General features: G+C 37.5%; 2 protein-coding genes across 6 annotated transcripts in view; one reads left to right on the forward strand and one right to left on the reverse strand.

The window, feature by feature from the left end:
* The window catches only part of nckap1 (NCK-associated protein 1), a 49,771-nt gene extending 46,073 nt beyond the window's left edge, over nt 1–3,698 (forward strand). For all 4 annotated transcript variants that reach the window (XM_008429044.2, XM_008429045.2, XM_008429046.2 and 1 more), the window contains one exon: nt 2,217–3,698. In XM_008429044.2, the coding sequence (XP_008427266.1) occupies nt 2,217–2,333 (117 nt within the window). In that variant the 3' untranslated portion in view covers nt 2,334–3,698. The remainder of the gene's footprint in view (nt 1–2,216) is intronic.
* Nucleotides 3,699–7,431: 3,733 nt separating this feature from the next.
* The window catches only part of ppp1r1c (protein phosphatase 1, regulatory (inhibitor) subunit 1C), a 15,360-nt gene continuing 6,379 nt past the window's right edge, over nt 7,432–16,412 (reverse strand). For both annotated transcript variants that reach the window (XM_008429037.2, XM_008429039.2), the window contains exons 4-6: nt 15,695–15,749; nt 11,592–11,795; nt 7,432–10,297 (exon numbers count right to left, since the gene is read on the reverse strand). In XM_008429037.2, coding sequence (XP_008427259.1) covers nt 10,242–10,297; nt 11,592–11,795; nt 15,695–15,749 — 315 coding nt within the window. In that variant the 3' untranslated portion in view covers nt 7,432–10,241. The remainder of the gene's footprint in view (nt 10,298–11,591; nt 11,796–15,694; nt 15,750–16,412) is intronic.

The following is a 16,412-nucleotide window of genomic DNA, read 5'->3' on the forward strand; positions in this document are numbered from 1 at the left end:
TATATATATAAGTGAGGTGCGGTGAGGTTCATTGCTGGTGAGGCACTGACTTATGACTTATATAGACACCATGCATGTTATTGGACCTACGGAAATTTCGCGCAGGCATGCAAGGCTTTACATGTCATCCATAGCTGCGTTAACTCAGTTAAACTTAGAAATGTAGGTATTAATTTCGTCCTATGATCCACAGCAAAGGGAAAGATCAAGAAAGTCTGTATCCGCCAAGCTACACGCAGACTCGTTGCCATAGCAACTGACAACAATGCCACTTCGTGTTTTAGGATTTAACACCAAAAAAAACATTCAAAAATTTTTCACACAGAACAGAACATTTAGTCTGTTGTTGTAGTACGTTTTAGGCTTAATGTTTTATTAATAATTGCTGTGGTAGGTTAGCTGCTGCTTCTACTTTACTGAATTATTTAGACATAAACTGTAACCCACAAAACGCACATTTCATTAAACTAAACAAAAACATCTTATTGCCGTCTTATCTTTACGTATCAATGAAATCCATGCACCTCGAATTCTGCACAAAATTATCCGTTCATCCAAAGCCCAGTCCATCCTCGGCATGTCTTCTACTCCGTTTAAAAATCATAAAACTGTCTCGAAGCAAAACTTTCAGCTCCGGTGTTCGTTAGGGTTGCCACCCGTCCCGAAATTGGCTGTTAAGCATAGCGTATCGTATTGGACCGATACGGGACGCGATTTGCTCCGTATTCTACAAATATGGATGTATTATAATGAAGAAATGGTCCCCGAGTGCTTTATATAGTAGGCTGCCCCGGTCAGTGTTTGACTCACAGTGTGGGTGTTGCAATATTGTGCCCAACTGCTTTCTGGGTAACACAGACCAACCGAGACGCTGCCGCCGCCGCCGCCGCCGCAGCAGCTCCCTCCCCTCCCCTCACCTTCCTCTCCCCCTGCTTTACATGTCCCTTATTTTGATTTCTGAAAGGTAGCAACCCTAGTGTTGGTCTTCCTTCAGTTATTATCTCCTACTTCAATTGAAAATCCGCTTTAGAAAACTGTTTAAGTGTAGAAATGTAGTCTTTCATGTTCATGTCGGAAGAGAGGAGAAAACAGATATATCGCTGTACTTTACTTATTCACTGTATGGCTAGCTCAGGGTTGGGCAACTCCAGGTCTGGAGGGCTGGTGGTCTCCTGCAACTTTTAGATGTGTCTCTACTTCAACACACCTGAGTCAAATAATGAGGTCGTTAGCAGGACTCTGGAGAACCTGACTGMACTGAGGAGGTGATTCAGCTGTTGGATCCAGGTGTGTTCTACCAGGGAGACATCTAAGAGTTGCAGGACACCGGCCCTCGAGGACCAGGATAGCCCACCCCTGGGCTAACTCTATGGCTAGCTCGCTGTGTCTTACTCTGCAGTTGTGGAGTCACAATATCTGGGATCATGAGTGATGAGGCAGGAGACCTGCCTCACCTCAAATCTGTTCTCTGCCGTTTCTTATCGCTCCTCTGCACACAAAACATGATACACACACAGTTGGTGACAAAAAAAACACTGTACATTATATATATAAGCTAAATTATGGAAAATCAGTCCATATATTAAATGTTTGCTAACACTTTATTTGAAGGTCATTACATTATCACAATTTACAAAATCATGCAAAGTTGGCACTTTTAATGGACTTTTAATGCAACTTTTAGAGCAACTTTGCATTAAAAGTGTCATTATTTACCAAATGACACTTCATGACAACAGTCATAAACATTCATAAAGACTTCTTTATGTTCATGACGGATGTTATGTCACGTTTATGACAGTGTCATGTCAGTCTTATGCACACCTCTTCAAATAAAGTGTTACCAAATGTTTTTTAGCCATTTTATTGCCGGCGTACAGACAGGAGGAGCATGCTCCCATATAATGGCAGCCAGTGCAGTTAGCGAGAGGTTGCGCAATCCCAGGTGAGGCTCAGCTTGCTGCTGCCTCACCTGCTTCGCTTCTGAGCATTTAAATGGGAAAATGCAAAAATCCAGCGATTTTTGAAGAAAAAGCAATCAGAATTGGTTAAGCTAAGTAAAAAATAGGTACTTTATAGTACAAACCACAGGGTGAAAATAGCAATATAAGTGATTTTATTATTATATATTATTTTTCCATGATGACAGGTGAGGTTCTACCTCCCCTGACCACACGTCACTGATATATGTATATTGTTATTTTCTTCTACCTCAGATTGTGCAGGAGTCTCCCTTCCTGACCATGGACCTGCTGGAGTCCTGCTTCCCTTACGTCCTGCTGAGGAATGCCTACCACGCCGTCTACAAACAGAGCATCAGCGCCAGCGCATAGAGGCGCAGCGAGCGCGCGGCCGAGGCGCCGACATGTACATAAAAACACAAACACTACCGCAACACGCCGGCCCACAAGGCCTCGGCTGAATCCTCTAAAAACCAACACTAGATCGGCAAAAACATTAACACACTAAAGAAGCCGCTAATTACTTTAACCAAAACACACACACACGTACACACACACATACAGCTGGATGACCTGAGGGGGGATCAGTGTCTTCATTTCTGTCATTGTTTTCCATGGCGTTGCTGGTGACCATGACCACTGCAACACCTAATATACAATGTTTTATTGAACAAAAATATAAAGATATAGTATATATATAAAGCTGACACTGAAATATTCCTTTTTTTTTTCTCCTTTATTTTTTAATTTTAATAGACGTTTTGAGATTTCTATTGTTGAGCTGAAACTTCTCTGATGATTTGGATGCTTACTTTTTGGGAATGCATTGGTTCTGTGTGCCGTGGAGGTTCTTTTGGTCGTCGAGGACGACGGGTCAATGCCGAAAAACACGTTACTCGTAGGTTTCCACACACTGACAGACATCCTGAGCTGATACTCTACTTATCTAACAATCTTTCTGCATTTCATCACATAAAAACCATACATTTGTATAACATGGTGATGGTTTTTGTTTTGTTTTTTTATTTGTTTTGGGTTTTTTCTAGGTAGTCGTAACACAAACTTTTTTGTGGGTAAAGATATGCTATCTGTATTCTACTTAGATGTGAACTGAACCTGTCTGTTTTTAATGTTTATGCTTTATTTTTATGATGACGACAATGATGACCATTTGCCAAATGTGTTGACACTAAAAAAAAAAAAGAAAAAAAAAATCTTGTGTATCAGGGCTTGGAAGTGGTGAAGTGTTTTATTAATGGTGTGTGATGCCTTTTTTTTTTTTTTTTTTTTTTTTTTTTAAGTGCGACTGCAGCAGCTTTGTTAGCAGGAACAAAAACTTTGAGGGAACAAGTGACAGGAACGGCTGCAGACATTCCCCTCAGCTGTTCCCTCTTCGGAGGGCCTTATTGGAGCAGACTTGGTGTTTTCCTCGCCCCGTTTTTACACTCGTGAAGCTGAAAGCTGACCATCCACACTCAGAGGTTTTATTAATCCGTTGTGCTTAACTTTATTAACAGGAAATAAATTCAACCAGTTCCTCCACTGAAAAAGCAACTCAAACGCTAATCCACCTCTGACCTGTGAAACTACAAAAACCTGGAGCTGCAATAAGACTAAATAAATATATATATGTAAACACTCCTGGTGGTGTTTTCACTGGATTCTTCTTTCTTATCAGCTGTATGCTTACAGTTTGGTATTAGGATTTTAAGGGACAAATAAAAAACATCTGCAATATTTTATGTTAATTGTCACATGTATATATTTTTTTATTTTTATCTTCTTAATATATATATATATATATATACACCTCTCTTTATCTATTCAGAGGTCCTTGTATAAACAGAATATTAACCTTTTAACCGTCCCGCGATCTTAGCGCGACACTCAGGTGGATGTCAGTTAGATGTTGGGTGTGTAACAGATCATGAATTGGTGTAATGCCTGTATAATAATACATTAAATACATGTCTGATAAGCAAACATTTAGCAATGGAGTGAAATTTAAAACTTCAACAGAGTTCACTCCTCAAGGAAGCAATCATTTCTCAACAGCTGGGGTCCAGACCCTCTGGGTGAAGTAAGGTGCAGAACAAGGCCTGGTTTTTACCAGGTTACTAATGATCTGGTTATGTTGAACCAGGAAAAGAAAGCATGAATACCAACGATTGTTTAGGACAGACTTTAACTTTACATCTGTTTCAGACCTGAAACAGTTTGGGGCACCACCTGCTCATAACAGCAACGGTTTCTGATGGATGTACTGACCTGAGACCAGAGGTAAGTACAAAATGTGTAGTGGTTAAAAACAGTTAATCATCCAGAAGGAATCTTTTTAATTCGATGCAGTTCGATACGAGTGCATTGTATTGCAAATGGCTGGCAGGTTTATGTTTGGCAGCAGAGCATTTGTGGAGTGTTAAAGGCAGCTGCTAGTGTGCCCAACCTTTAAGTATATAAACATTAATGAAGGTGACCACGTAGAGAACAGCTCCTAGATCCATTACAAGCTGCTGGGGGTCACTTTTTGGGTTTTCACACAGCCAGGTGGTCGTATCCTGCAGTTATCTACGTGATACAATGAGTCCACAAGGACCTCTTTCATTGAAATCGCACCTTATTGAGTCTCAGGCCTCCTCTGTGTCTGCTGACTTTCACTCACTGGTGTAGACAGACGAGGTTCCTGCTCAGTTTTGAGATCTAGTTAAGTCCAAAGTTATTCACACTCCTGTCAGTACAACTAATCAACTATCAATCAGTTTATTAGTTAATAAATACAAATATGTTTCTAAATATAAATATGTTTCTCACATAAAGCAATGTGAAAGTAGCATCAGTTTTGGGGGGAAAAGCCTTTTTGTCTTGGTTTTTGTTTTAGACGGCACACCAACAATGGTTTCCACCTTCCTTCCCCAATGATCAATAGAAAAATCTGTTCCAACCGTCCATTAATTATGATTGGTTGACCAGATTTTTACTTGTTTTTAACTTGTATTGTGACTCAATGCATCTTTGGTGAGGAGTTCCCAGTTTTAAGGCGGGAAAGTGTCTCACCATCACCCTGTGTGTAGCTTCCTCCACAGACTATAGTCAGGAGTCTTGACTTGAATCTGTTAACGTTTTAGCTTGAAAACATAACATTTTTGTATTGTCAGAAGAAACCAAAAATGAATTAAAAAGAAAAAACATTTAAACACAAATCCACCAAAACAACACTTTTGATGATGCCAAAAATCATTTTGAACATTTTTGTTTTCACTCTTGCATGTTGGTTTCTTTTAAATAAAAGCTATGAAACAATTTGCAGATGGTACATATTTCTGCGGAGGAATGGAACAACACCCTGGGTATAATAAAATAGAGCTAAAAACGAATCCAACCCAGAAAGAGTCCTGCTGTCTGGGAGGCGCCAGCAGGGGGCACTCTATTCAAACTATTACTATGATGCAAAACCAGCGCGTGTGTACGCTTTGTATGGGTATTCAGGATAATATGAAATCAGATGCACATTAGCTCTTATTAAAAAGAGTTTATGTAAAAACATTGAATCAGTTGAATATCACTGATGTAGAAATCGCAAAGGCACAATATGATAACATATTGCTCATCTTATCTGAATTAGCAAACACTCTGCCAGGGTTTCCCAAAGTGCAACCCCAATTCCAATTTAAGAATGGTAGAAATTATCCAGGGCAGCCGGTTGAAAAAATGACTTTTTATTATTATTATTATTAGGATAGTTTCACTTACAAAATAAAAACCTTAAAATGGAAATATTAGTTACAAAATAAACTGAGTCTTTCATGAATCACATTGTTTTTCATTCATTCTAGTTTCATAGTAAGTCAGAACACAAACATCAGTGGTTTTCACTCAACAGCAGACTTTGATGTTTCCATTCATTACAATTTGGCTAAATACAGTATTTTTGAAATGTGACCCAAATCCCAATCTAGTTGATATGCATCTTTTCATGTTTCAAACACTCATTTATAGATTCATTTTCTGTTAAGGTCTGACCACTGTTTATTTTACTACATTATTTTTTAGGTACGTAGCTGTGCCTTTAATTGATACAATTGTGTGGCAATGTGACAAATTTGTTTAGTTTTAGGTTTTTTCTTTTTCTTTCAAAAAAGAAGTGTTTTTCTATGTCAACGTAAGTTTTTGCTTAACATTTCAGTTGAAAGGACTTGAGAGCAAATTATCCTAGCTCTTAAAATGTACACCATACATGTAGATGGGACATCATCTACATGTATGGTGTATTTGATTTGCAAAGCTAGACTAAGGTAGGCCAGTTGGTGGCTGTGGGATAAATACCACTTCCATAGCCTGACTTAAAAATGCTATAAATTGCCATTTGAATTATCAGAGAGAAACAGAATCTCTGTCCCTAAATTCTGGGAAGAAAATAGTTGTGTTGGTAAGATGTTGGAGAGCTTATGTAGGCGGTCAGTTTACCGGGCCAAATAAAACCACAGGACCAATTTTTTCCTCATGTGATGTTTTGTATTTCAACTGAAAAAAGACATTCTGAAATAAAGGTAAGCGTTTTTGTTACAGTCACATGTAATTTGTACATGCCTAAATAACATAAGTATAAAAATAAAAAGACAAATTTTACCCCATTCTCCCTGCTAATTAAACTAATATTAGCTCAAGCTAATGTGTCATTAAAGCTGGAAGTGGGATAAAAACATTTTTAAGTGTCTATTTTTATTAAGCCTTTAACTGTTTCTATTTTATAAAATGAAAATATTTTGTCAGTTTAACAATTATTTTTTAATTTCTTTCAAATCGTTGACCTTTGTAAGTCTAGCTTCTGCTATAGGTAGTTAATGTGGCTATTCTGTTGCAGAGAGCGGCTAATTGGCAAACAATTAAAAATGCACACTTTGTATTCTAAGCATTTTTTGTTTGTTTATTTGTTTGGATAATCTTGAAACTTAAGAAAAGTCTAAAACCTGCCAACTTACAGCCTCACATTCTTTTGAGTAACTTTTTAAAAGGCATTTGGTTGCCTAATTGTCATATATATTAGAAATGAAACATTTAAAAATGCAAGAATTGAAAGGGTGAAAAGAGAAGTACACCATTTTGATTTTGTACTGTCAGAATAAACTCACTCATACAAATGTAAAGGTTTATAGAACATGATGGTGAGGTGCTTCTGGAAAACTTCAGCAGGTATTAATGCTGAATACAGTTTGTTCACATGTTCACATAAAAAAAAAGATTTTCTTTTGTAACACTATGTGAGCTATCACTCTGATAGATTCCCTGTCATGTTAGTTTTATATATGATTTGATGTAGGCGTTCGTCTTGATTTTTCCAAACTTCAAAATGTATGCCTGCTTCTTCTGTGCTGAAGTATCTTTGCTGCTGGTGCAGATCAGTCATCCCTGATGGCTGCTTTCCTCCTCCTCTTCCTCAGGTACAGCTCTTTCCAGTTTACCTTCATTAAAAAAAAGAAACGCAGTCATCATCACTAGACAATTTTTTCCTCCATTCAGTTCAGCCCAGTGTTCTACCCGTTTACGTTGCATCTTAGCTAACTAGAATATCATCAAGAAGTTAACTGATTTCAGCAATTCAGTTTGAAACGTGAAATGCATAATCTATATGTTCAACTTAAGAAAATAAAGCAATGTGAAATTTGAATTAGACTTGAGTAAAAGTGAATTTTCAGTTGTTTTCTTCTCATTGATCAATTCCACTCAACAAAAAGGTCAGGAGTCTAATTTATCTCTGTGTAAAGATTTATTTTCAGACAAATGTCGCATACAGATTATGAGAAGATAATCATGCCCTACTTAGAGAATCGAAATATAAATGAATTATTATACAGTTACCCATATCTACTGATTAGCAATACAAGTAATAAAGCAAGGTAACAACAATGACTAACACTAAAAAATATGTTCAGGCTTCTAATTGAACTGAGGTCCCAGGTTATCCTGATTTAAAGTATTTCATAAAACAAAAGATCTCTACTTAATCTGGATTTTTTTTCTGATCTAAGGGAAAAGGCAGGGAAGGTCTTTGAAGCTCTCAGTTTTGACAGATTTCCACTTTCACAGCAGGCAACATGAAAGATCTCCCAAATAACAATTGGGGAATGTTGCTCGCTCTCCGGATCCAATGCCTTGTTTCCACTGAGCAGTACGTAGCGGGTCAGTCTGACTGGTACGCTATGTTATGGTCCGACATGCAGGAGAGAGCTTCCTCCACCAGGTGGCCTCTCATTGGTGAGGTGGAGTTAAACCCACACATCTAACATGGCAGCATACTAGTATGACGACAAACGTGATTCACCAGTATGCCTCCAGGTTGTTGCACATAGTGAAGTTTTTCTGTTGGCCAGTCAACGGACAGTGTTGCCAGTAGCTCCATCCTATCCACATTATAAAAGTCCTCTGAACTGTAGGGGTCCAAATAATGTTGTGGTATTGGTCACACAACATTCGGACTATAGTGTAGAGTACCAAACTCTGCCATAGGCTCAGTGGAAATGAGACAAAAGGCTGTTGACAATCAAGGAGGACTACAGTCCAGCTTTTTATTTCTCTGAACCAGTTGGTCTTCAGATTCCCACATGACATGCTGTGCATACTCTATGAGCTGCGTTGCCTTTCCGCACATGATTGGGATTTCATAGTCCCAATCATTTTTGTTAAATTTGTCGCACTGAACCTACAAATGTATCTAATTTGATGAGCCATTTGGGCGCCCCGTTTGTTTCTCCATCAGGGCAGCCTTCGCACACCTGTCAGCATGGAACAGAGAATGGTGGTCACACTGCGTTCTCGCCACTGGGTGAATTGATTTTCAACTGGATCAGCTCAGTGTCACGTGACACCAACTACACATATGTGGTCATAAAAATATATCTTTGCATGGAGTTGTCAGGCGGACATCCGCTTTGAGTCTGCTTTGAATACGTGCGGACCTCGGTGGACTGAGGTAAGGTCAAATATGTGGGGCCTTTAGAAGGAAGGAGCAGAATCAATGAACGTTTGTCCAACAGATTTTGATGGTTCTTTGGATCCCAGGCGGTACCCTGCATCAGTTTTACAGCTGTAGATAGAACATGGTTATTTACTGAGTTTATATGTGGGAGGTTCTCCAGTGGATGATGAAGCAATACAAGTAGCTCAGAAAAGTCACTTCTTGGTTTCCTCCCAGACAAACAGGTGATGTTGATTAAGACAAATTGAATGATTTTCTAAACATTCTGGGAAGTTAGGCCGGACTTGAGGAAGCAACATCTTGTTTACACACATCTCATATTTGCAAGCCTCTTTCTTACTCCTGGATGCTCCGGCCACATCCAGGAAGCAGACCACATGTAGGATCCCCTGTCAACCCCAAGCATGAGAAATTTCAACTAAACTTTATCAGACAAGTGGTCTCTCTCACACAAGGCACCATAAAATCCCCGTAGATATAAATGAGGAACGTTTTAACTTATATTCACTGTGGTCCCACAAACACAGATCAAGTCCACAATTCTTTGCATGTTTTCTTGGAATCAAGGCCAAAATTTAGATGAAAATTCAAAGAAAAAAAACATACATATATTCGGACCAGATGTACAGATAGCATAAAAGACAAAGCGATACAAACAACAATATACGAGCAACTGAAAACCTCTTTTCACCATCCTTTGAGTGGAAGATGAAACACAAACAGTGGTCAGACCTCTGGTAAATTTATTTTCTTTTTGTTTTTTTGGAGGATATCCTTCCTGAGGGTGTTCAGTCTTTTAGGGGTCATGTCTATAAGAAACAGTGGGGGCATTTTTTTCTTGCTCCCCATACACTCTTCTTTAGAAAAACATTGAAGTTATTTCAGCTGCTAATGCAGCGACATGAACGCTGGGCCGGGACCGTCCCTGATGGTTGAATCTCTAACAGCTTGGGTTTGGTTCATTCCACTCTGTTTAGATCATTTCAAGGAATAACAGTGGAACATTAGAACATTTCAATTCATCCAAACTTTTTTCCTTATTATTCTAAAAATAGAGGACTTAAATCTGCCGTATTGTTTAAGAAGACAACACCCAGACATTTGTTTGCCCTTAAGATTGATTTATTCACAGCCACATTTTAAAAATTCAGACTCACCCAAACAAACAAACAAAATCTAACTAGTAATTAAGTGCTGGATATTAGCAAAGTAGAGCAGTATTGGAGTAAGTGGGAAAGCAGACAGGAGGAACAGTAGGTTAATGAGACACAAAAAGACAGAAACGATGTTAGACGAAGCAGAAGCAGCTATCGGGAGATGGAGTCGGGGCTGGGCGCTTCTTTAGCTTTGGTGGTGGACAAATCTGGGAGGGAAACGTGCATAAAACCACAAGAGAAGGAGAAACCGAAAGGGAGAGACAGAGTTAGTACCAGCAGTAGAGTTTTATCAGGACAAAAATGAATGCTGTTCAACACAATACAGAACCACTTGGCTTTTTAATCTTACGACAGAGTATTAGGGTCACTCCAAGAAAATGAAAAGGTAAAATTATGAAAATAAAGTCATGCTATTACAAGAATAAAGTCATGATATACAGTCATAGAAGAGTAAAATCATATTTCCACAGAAAAGTTGTATGAGAGTAAAGTCAAAATAATGAGAAAAATGTCTTAGTATTAGAAGAATAAATTCATAATATTGTGAGAATAAAGTCCTGGTATTATGAGAATAGTCATAGTATTACAAAAAAAGTCATAAGACAGTAAAGTCAAAATAATATGATAAAGTCTTAGTATTACAAAAATAAATTTGTAAGATTATGACTTTAATCTCCTAATATTATGACTTTATTCTGGTAATATTTCGACTTCACTTTAGTGCGACTGTATTCTTGTAATATTATGACTGTATTCTCATAATTTCATTTTTAAAAAAATTTTCTTACTATGTAACACTCCGCCTTATAATCTTACTATCATATGTTTGCTTGCAAAAGTAGCTTTTATGGCTTTGGAAAAAAACTAAAATGAAACATTTTTTATGCTGTTTTTTGTCAAAAAATGTGATCTTTAGAAACACTAAAGGCCTTTTTTTCGGTTTATTGCCTGCATGTGGCTTTATCTCGCTCCACACACCAAAGAACAAACAATCTCCTGCGACTGATAAGAGCTGCTCTGACAAAGCGAATCACAAGTGACTGACAAATTCCTCCAAATATGGCACGTTGTATCTTCACTTTGGAAAGAAATTGTTTGAAATCAAGAAAGCAAACGTTGCAATTCGTGTGAATAAATGAAAACATTAATGATGTTATGATTTGGATAAATAAAGATGACTGAGAAAATAGGAAAACTGCAACCATGCAGAGACTTGACACTAGCTAAATGAAAATCAAATTGTTTTAAAGTGGAAATGGGAGTAAATTTTTTTCATATTGGTAAAGATTAACTTTATTGCAACTGTTTTTGTAAGTTAATACTACATTTTTCAAACACCAGTTTATATTTGCACTTATTTTCATTTTTACTTAAAGGCCAATTCTTCAAACAATAATTCTGTATAAAATACATGCAAACTATATCTGATCAATCAAATTTGTCTGACATTACAATTTATTAAAACATAAACTTCCTTCTTTGATCTAATAAACAGTTTACCGCCTGAGCTGTTGCTCTCTGCCACGCCTCTCTCCTGATTGGTTAACAGCAAACACGCCTCATTCCCATTGGCTTCCTCTGGCTGATTGTGATTGGCCCACGTGTAACCGGTGGCATACAGTTGCGTGGTGATTGGGCTCAGCTGGCTGTCTGTTTCACAGAGCCCCGCCCCCAGGAGATGTTGCTCCACCCCCAGCTGAAGGTCTGAGGAGATAACAGCACCTCTAGTGGACAGACATTTGAACTACAGGTGCAATGCTGCAAAGTGGAAGCAGTCTTTTTAAGAAAACTAGGGAAAAAAACTATAAAATGATAAGTAAAGATTCTAACTGAAAAGAGGGATGAATACAAAAGTCCAGTAGTCCAGTGCATTGGTTAGATCATAAATATTCTAAATTTCTGGGTTCCAATCCAGAGGTTTACATCTCTCTGGATTTTTAGCATTTGTAGAAATCACTGCTGTTTTGCAGTCTGAAATAGATACACTGATCTGATATCAATATCATGCCTGATTCATGAGGAGGGCAGATCTATTCAGTATAATTCTATGCTTTGTGTTCTAAGCAGCATGCTTTATTATTTATTGTACATTATATTGACAATTCCTAATAGCACTTTCTGAACTACTCGAAAGGTTTGTTAGTTTATTTTTACAAGTTAGTCAAAATATTGTTTCTGTCAGTTTCAGTTTATTTATTAGTGATTTTAAAATAACTGTTATACTCAACTTAAAATTGTTGTTTTTACTTGTTTGAACAAACTTGTGAAGCTGTTGGTGTATGTAAGTACTGGTGCAGTTATTAAATAAATTTGTAATTCAGTTCATTTATGTCTGTGTTTAAAAACAAAGAAACGCTTTAAGTCCATTCAGCACTTTTTTCTGTATTATTTATTATTTTACTGTATTTTTTCAGAGGTCTAGTGTCGGCCAATACTAGACCTCAGAAATTGCTACCATTATTACTATCAGAAGAGAAAAAAGTGGATCTGTGTATCCCTACTTTAAAAGTATTACTATCACTAACCACGCAGGAGAGAAAAATGTGTTGCTCCTAACCCTCCTCCTTCTGTTCTGCGCTGTGACCAGTCTAAGTCTTCCTGAGCGTTTGGTGCGTTGGCAGTCACTCAGGAGGCTTTTAGCAGATTGGGATCGATTAAAGAAAAGCTTTTACACTCCGGCTCTTCCCAGAATCGAGTCAGCGCTCTTTACATGTAATCATGTGTTGCGCATCTTCTTTCCCCTCGTTTTATTTTTTTTGAACACCCACCTTTTCCAACATGCAGTTTATCTTAAATGTATTAGAGAAAACACTTTTATTTAACTTCCTTTAAACTTCACTGCAGGAAGTGATTCTGCTTTGCTGCAAGAAACGGTTTGATGAATTATTTACGGCTGAGAGCCATCATACAGGTGCACTTTGCATTGTTTTGTTGCCATAGGATGAGCTGAAGCTCTTTGAAAAGTGATGAAACATTGATGTTCTCAAACGTAGAGCCTCTAATTCCATCAGGAGTGAGGAGCTGCACGGTGTTGCAAAAATATTCTGATGCTTTTGTTCTTTTCTACATTTAGCCATAATACGACCACATTCCTATGCTTTCTTATCGGGCTTTTGTGCAATAGCCCACCAGAAATTGGTGAAGATTGTGAAGTAGAAGAAAATTACATTTGATATCCACAAATACTTTGATGAATCTCTTTTCTGCAGTTAGAGCTGCTTTCTTCTGGGGTATTTCACAACTTTTACCAATCTACAGACTGAAAGTGTTCCTTTACAAATCTGATTCCACTAATGTCGAAAAAAACTTAATTTCTCAATTGCTGTGTTTCCATTTGAGAAACACCACAATTGAGTGTTTTCTCACTCAGTTTCAGTGAGTGAGACTTTGACTTAAATGCTCATGCAATAAGTCAAAGTCCTGATCTAAATCAAAATGAGAATGCAAGACAAAAAATGTAAAGTTCAGAGATTCACTTCATCCAGTCTCTGTGAGTTTGAGCTATTGTGCTGGATAAAAGGTTCAGTTTCTAGCTGGTGAAACCTGGAAGTGGTTTTACAAAAATTTCTCTCAGGGTTGAATACAAAGACACAGATTTCTTTTCTTTTTATCTGTTTGTTTTTCTTCCTCTTCAGAGTTGTGCGCTACTTTATGTTTGATCTTCTACACAAAATCCCATTGAAGAAATATTGAAGTCTTTGATTGTAAAATGACAAAATATAGAAATGTTCAAGAAGTATTAATAGTTTTCCAAAGAGGTTTAATTTCAAAAACAGCAGTGCAAGAAAACTGATATGATGTGGTGCTGAGAGATTATTGGGTTCTCTTTAGTGTTTGACTTCAGTTTTAATATAATAATAAAATTAGATCAATTGTGTGATTATGGACATGTGTTCCTCCTCAGCATCACACCACCAACTGGACTCCACTGACAACAAGACCAGAGGCTAAAAAAGGAAAGAAAAAAAACTCCAATCCAGCCAAATAAAACAGAAACTATGAAAACAACAGAAAAAGCATGACATGTCAAACAAAGCAAACAGAAAGTAAAACACAACCAAACAGGAAGGAAACCATCAGACATATTAACTGAATTACAACTTTCAGCAGATCCAGTGATTCTGAACAGGCAGTAATAAATAACACAGGTTCAAACGTTTCATCTCTTTTCCTTGATTATCAAAGAATTTTATCACTCTGTTACTAAATTATGTCACAAGTAGTCCTAGTATAAGTTGGACAACAATGATGACTACACAACTTTTTAAGAAAAAATCTGTTTATGTTTTTATTAGATTTACCAACTGCTTTATTATTACCACAAATTTATTTATTTAGGAACAAGATATGAAAGCAATGTTAGATTTAACAGAAACCATTGTCCAGTCTGTAGGCTAAGCTAAAGGCTAATTAGCGGAAAGCTAATTCAAGAAAGAAAGAAAGAAAGAAAGAAAGAAAGAAAGAAAGAAAGAAAGAAAGAAAGAAAGAAAGAAAGAAAGAAAGAAAGAAAGAAAGAAAGAAAGNAAAGAAAGAAAGAAAGAAAGAAAGAAAGAAAGAAAGAAAGAAAGAAAGAAAGAAAGAAAGAAAGAAAGAAAGAAAGAAAGAAAGAAAGAAAGAAAAGTAGGTTCTGAGCAGTGTGAGCTGTTTGGATTTGAGCCTTTTGTTCATGAGTTACATTCTCAGTTCATTCCCTCTCTAGGGGTCACCAATTGCAGTTTTCTGGACGATCACTAATCTTTAAAAATCCTGACCTGTCAATGCCAATTTTGGCAAATACTAATTTTTGTTTTGTCTGAAAATCTACTAAATATAGCAAAACAGTTGCCAAGTTGGGAACAGTGTGATGACTATTGTTAACTGCACATGTTCACATGTATGTAGTGAGGGACAGTGGTTGCTTTTCAGATCGGTGGATAAGATCAGCCCAAGATTAAAGCAGATAATCTGTGAAAAGATTGATCTCCTCTTAAGCTACTCCAACACCATTCCCAACCAAAAACAATCTGTCACAGCCATGAGGAGGGTCTTAGCGCTGTCAGTCAACCTCATGAACACGCTACTCAATGTGCTAATGGTGGAGAAACAACAATGTTACAGGAAAACCGTTTATCTGTCATCGGTTGCTACTCCAACTCGCCTTAGCATTCAGGACAGACTCTGCTAGCTGCATCGTTGTGGGGACAGGAGGATGAGCAGCGCCACATGGATGGTGATTGACAGTGCAAAGACCTGCCTTCTGGCTGTGATTGGTGGTTTTTAGTTAGCACAGTGAGAAGGCAGGATGTCAGTTCTTTTTCACAGATCATCTCTCACACCATACCGACAAAAAGGTTAAGTTTAAAAAAAATGTCAAAAAATATTTTTTATTTAGTTATACACTGCAGCTTTAAGAAAACCAAGGGGCGATTTATCAGGGCACCTGTATTTATAACCATATGTTATTTTTATCCAGCCCCTTTAGTGATCAGTAAAAAAAAACCTTTAAACTGAACCAGAAAACTTTTCCTCTAGTCATTTTCTCTGTTCTCAAAATGGTTTTCATTCATTTTTACAGGAATGTTGAACTTTTCTAACCGATATGAAGTCAGGATTGAAGTGTTTACCTTTCATTGATGGGGGGGCGTATGTGCTCTGCTTCCTCTGAGCGGCGTCTGAGGCCTGCAAGACAAAACCCCAAAACTACTGAGAATCCCCCGAAACATTTCCTTCTGGGTGAGTTAATATTGGTAAGAAAGTGAAAACTAATTCTGACATAAATACTGTATGTAAAAAATTTGGAGGGAAATCTGCTCTGCAGTTATTTGTTTCCACATGCTGCCATGAGGCTTTAGCCGGGTAAAAATCTCAAACATGAGTTGATTCAACATTTGAAGAAACTCAGTAAAAAAAAAAATCACTACTCTAATCAGTCAAAAAATGTGCTTGCCTCATTACAAATGATTACCTTTGCATTGCAGGACATAACATCAGACAATGATAATCTGAAAAAATGCAGAATTCAGTTTTATGAACAAATTGAAAGGCTCTTCAATGTAACCTGCGCCTCTGTGAAAACAGAAATACTACCATGTTAAATCTAGAAGTAACATGGTTATGGTTATGTATATTTTTTAGGTACAGTTTTCTGTTCAGGTTTAGCTGGAATTACTTGTTAATCAGGACAGATTATAGACTTAGTTTCAGTGTGAGGTGTAGCTGTAGTCTGAGCGTGTTCCCCTCAGACGGACCTCCAGCTTCTAGCAGCTCTGTGCTGCTTCTAATGTGCTGTGTGTGTGTGTGTGTGTGTGTGTGTGTGTGTGTGTGTGTGTGTGTGTGTGTGTG

The sequence above is a fragment of the Poecilia reticulata genome, linkage group LG15, assembly GCF_000633615.1.
Source record: "Poecilia reticulata strain Guanapo linkage group LG15, Guppy_female_1.0+MT, whole genome shotgun sequence".
Lineage (NCBI taxonomy): Eukaryota > Metazoa > Chordata > Actinopteri > Cyprinodontiformes > Poeciliidae > Poecilia > Poecilia reticulata.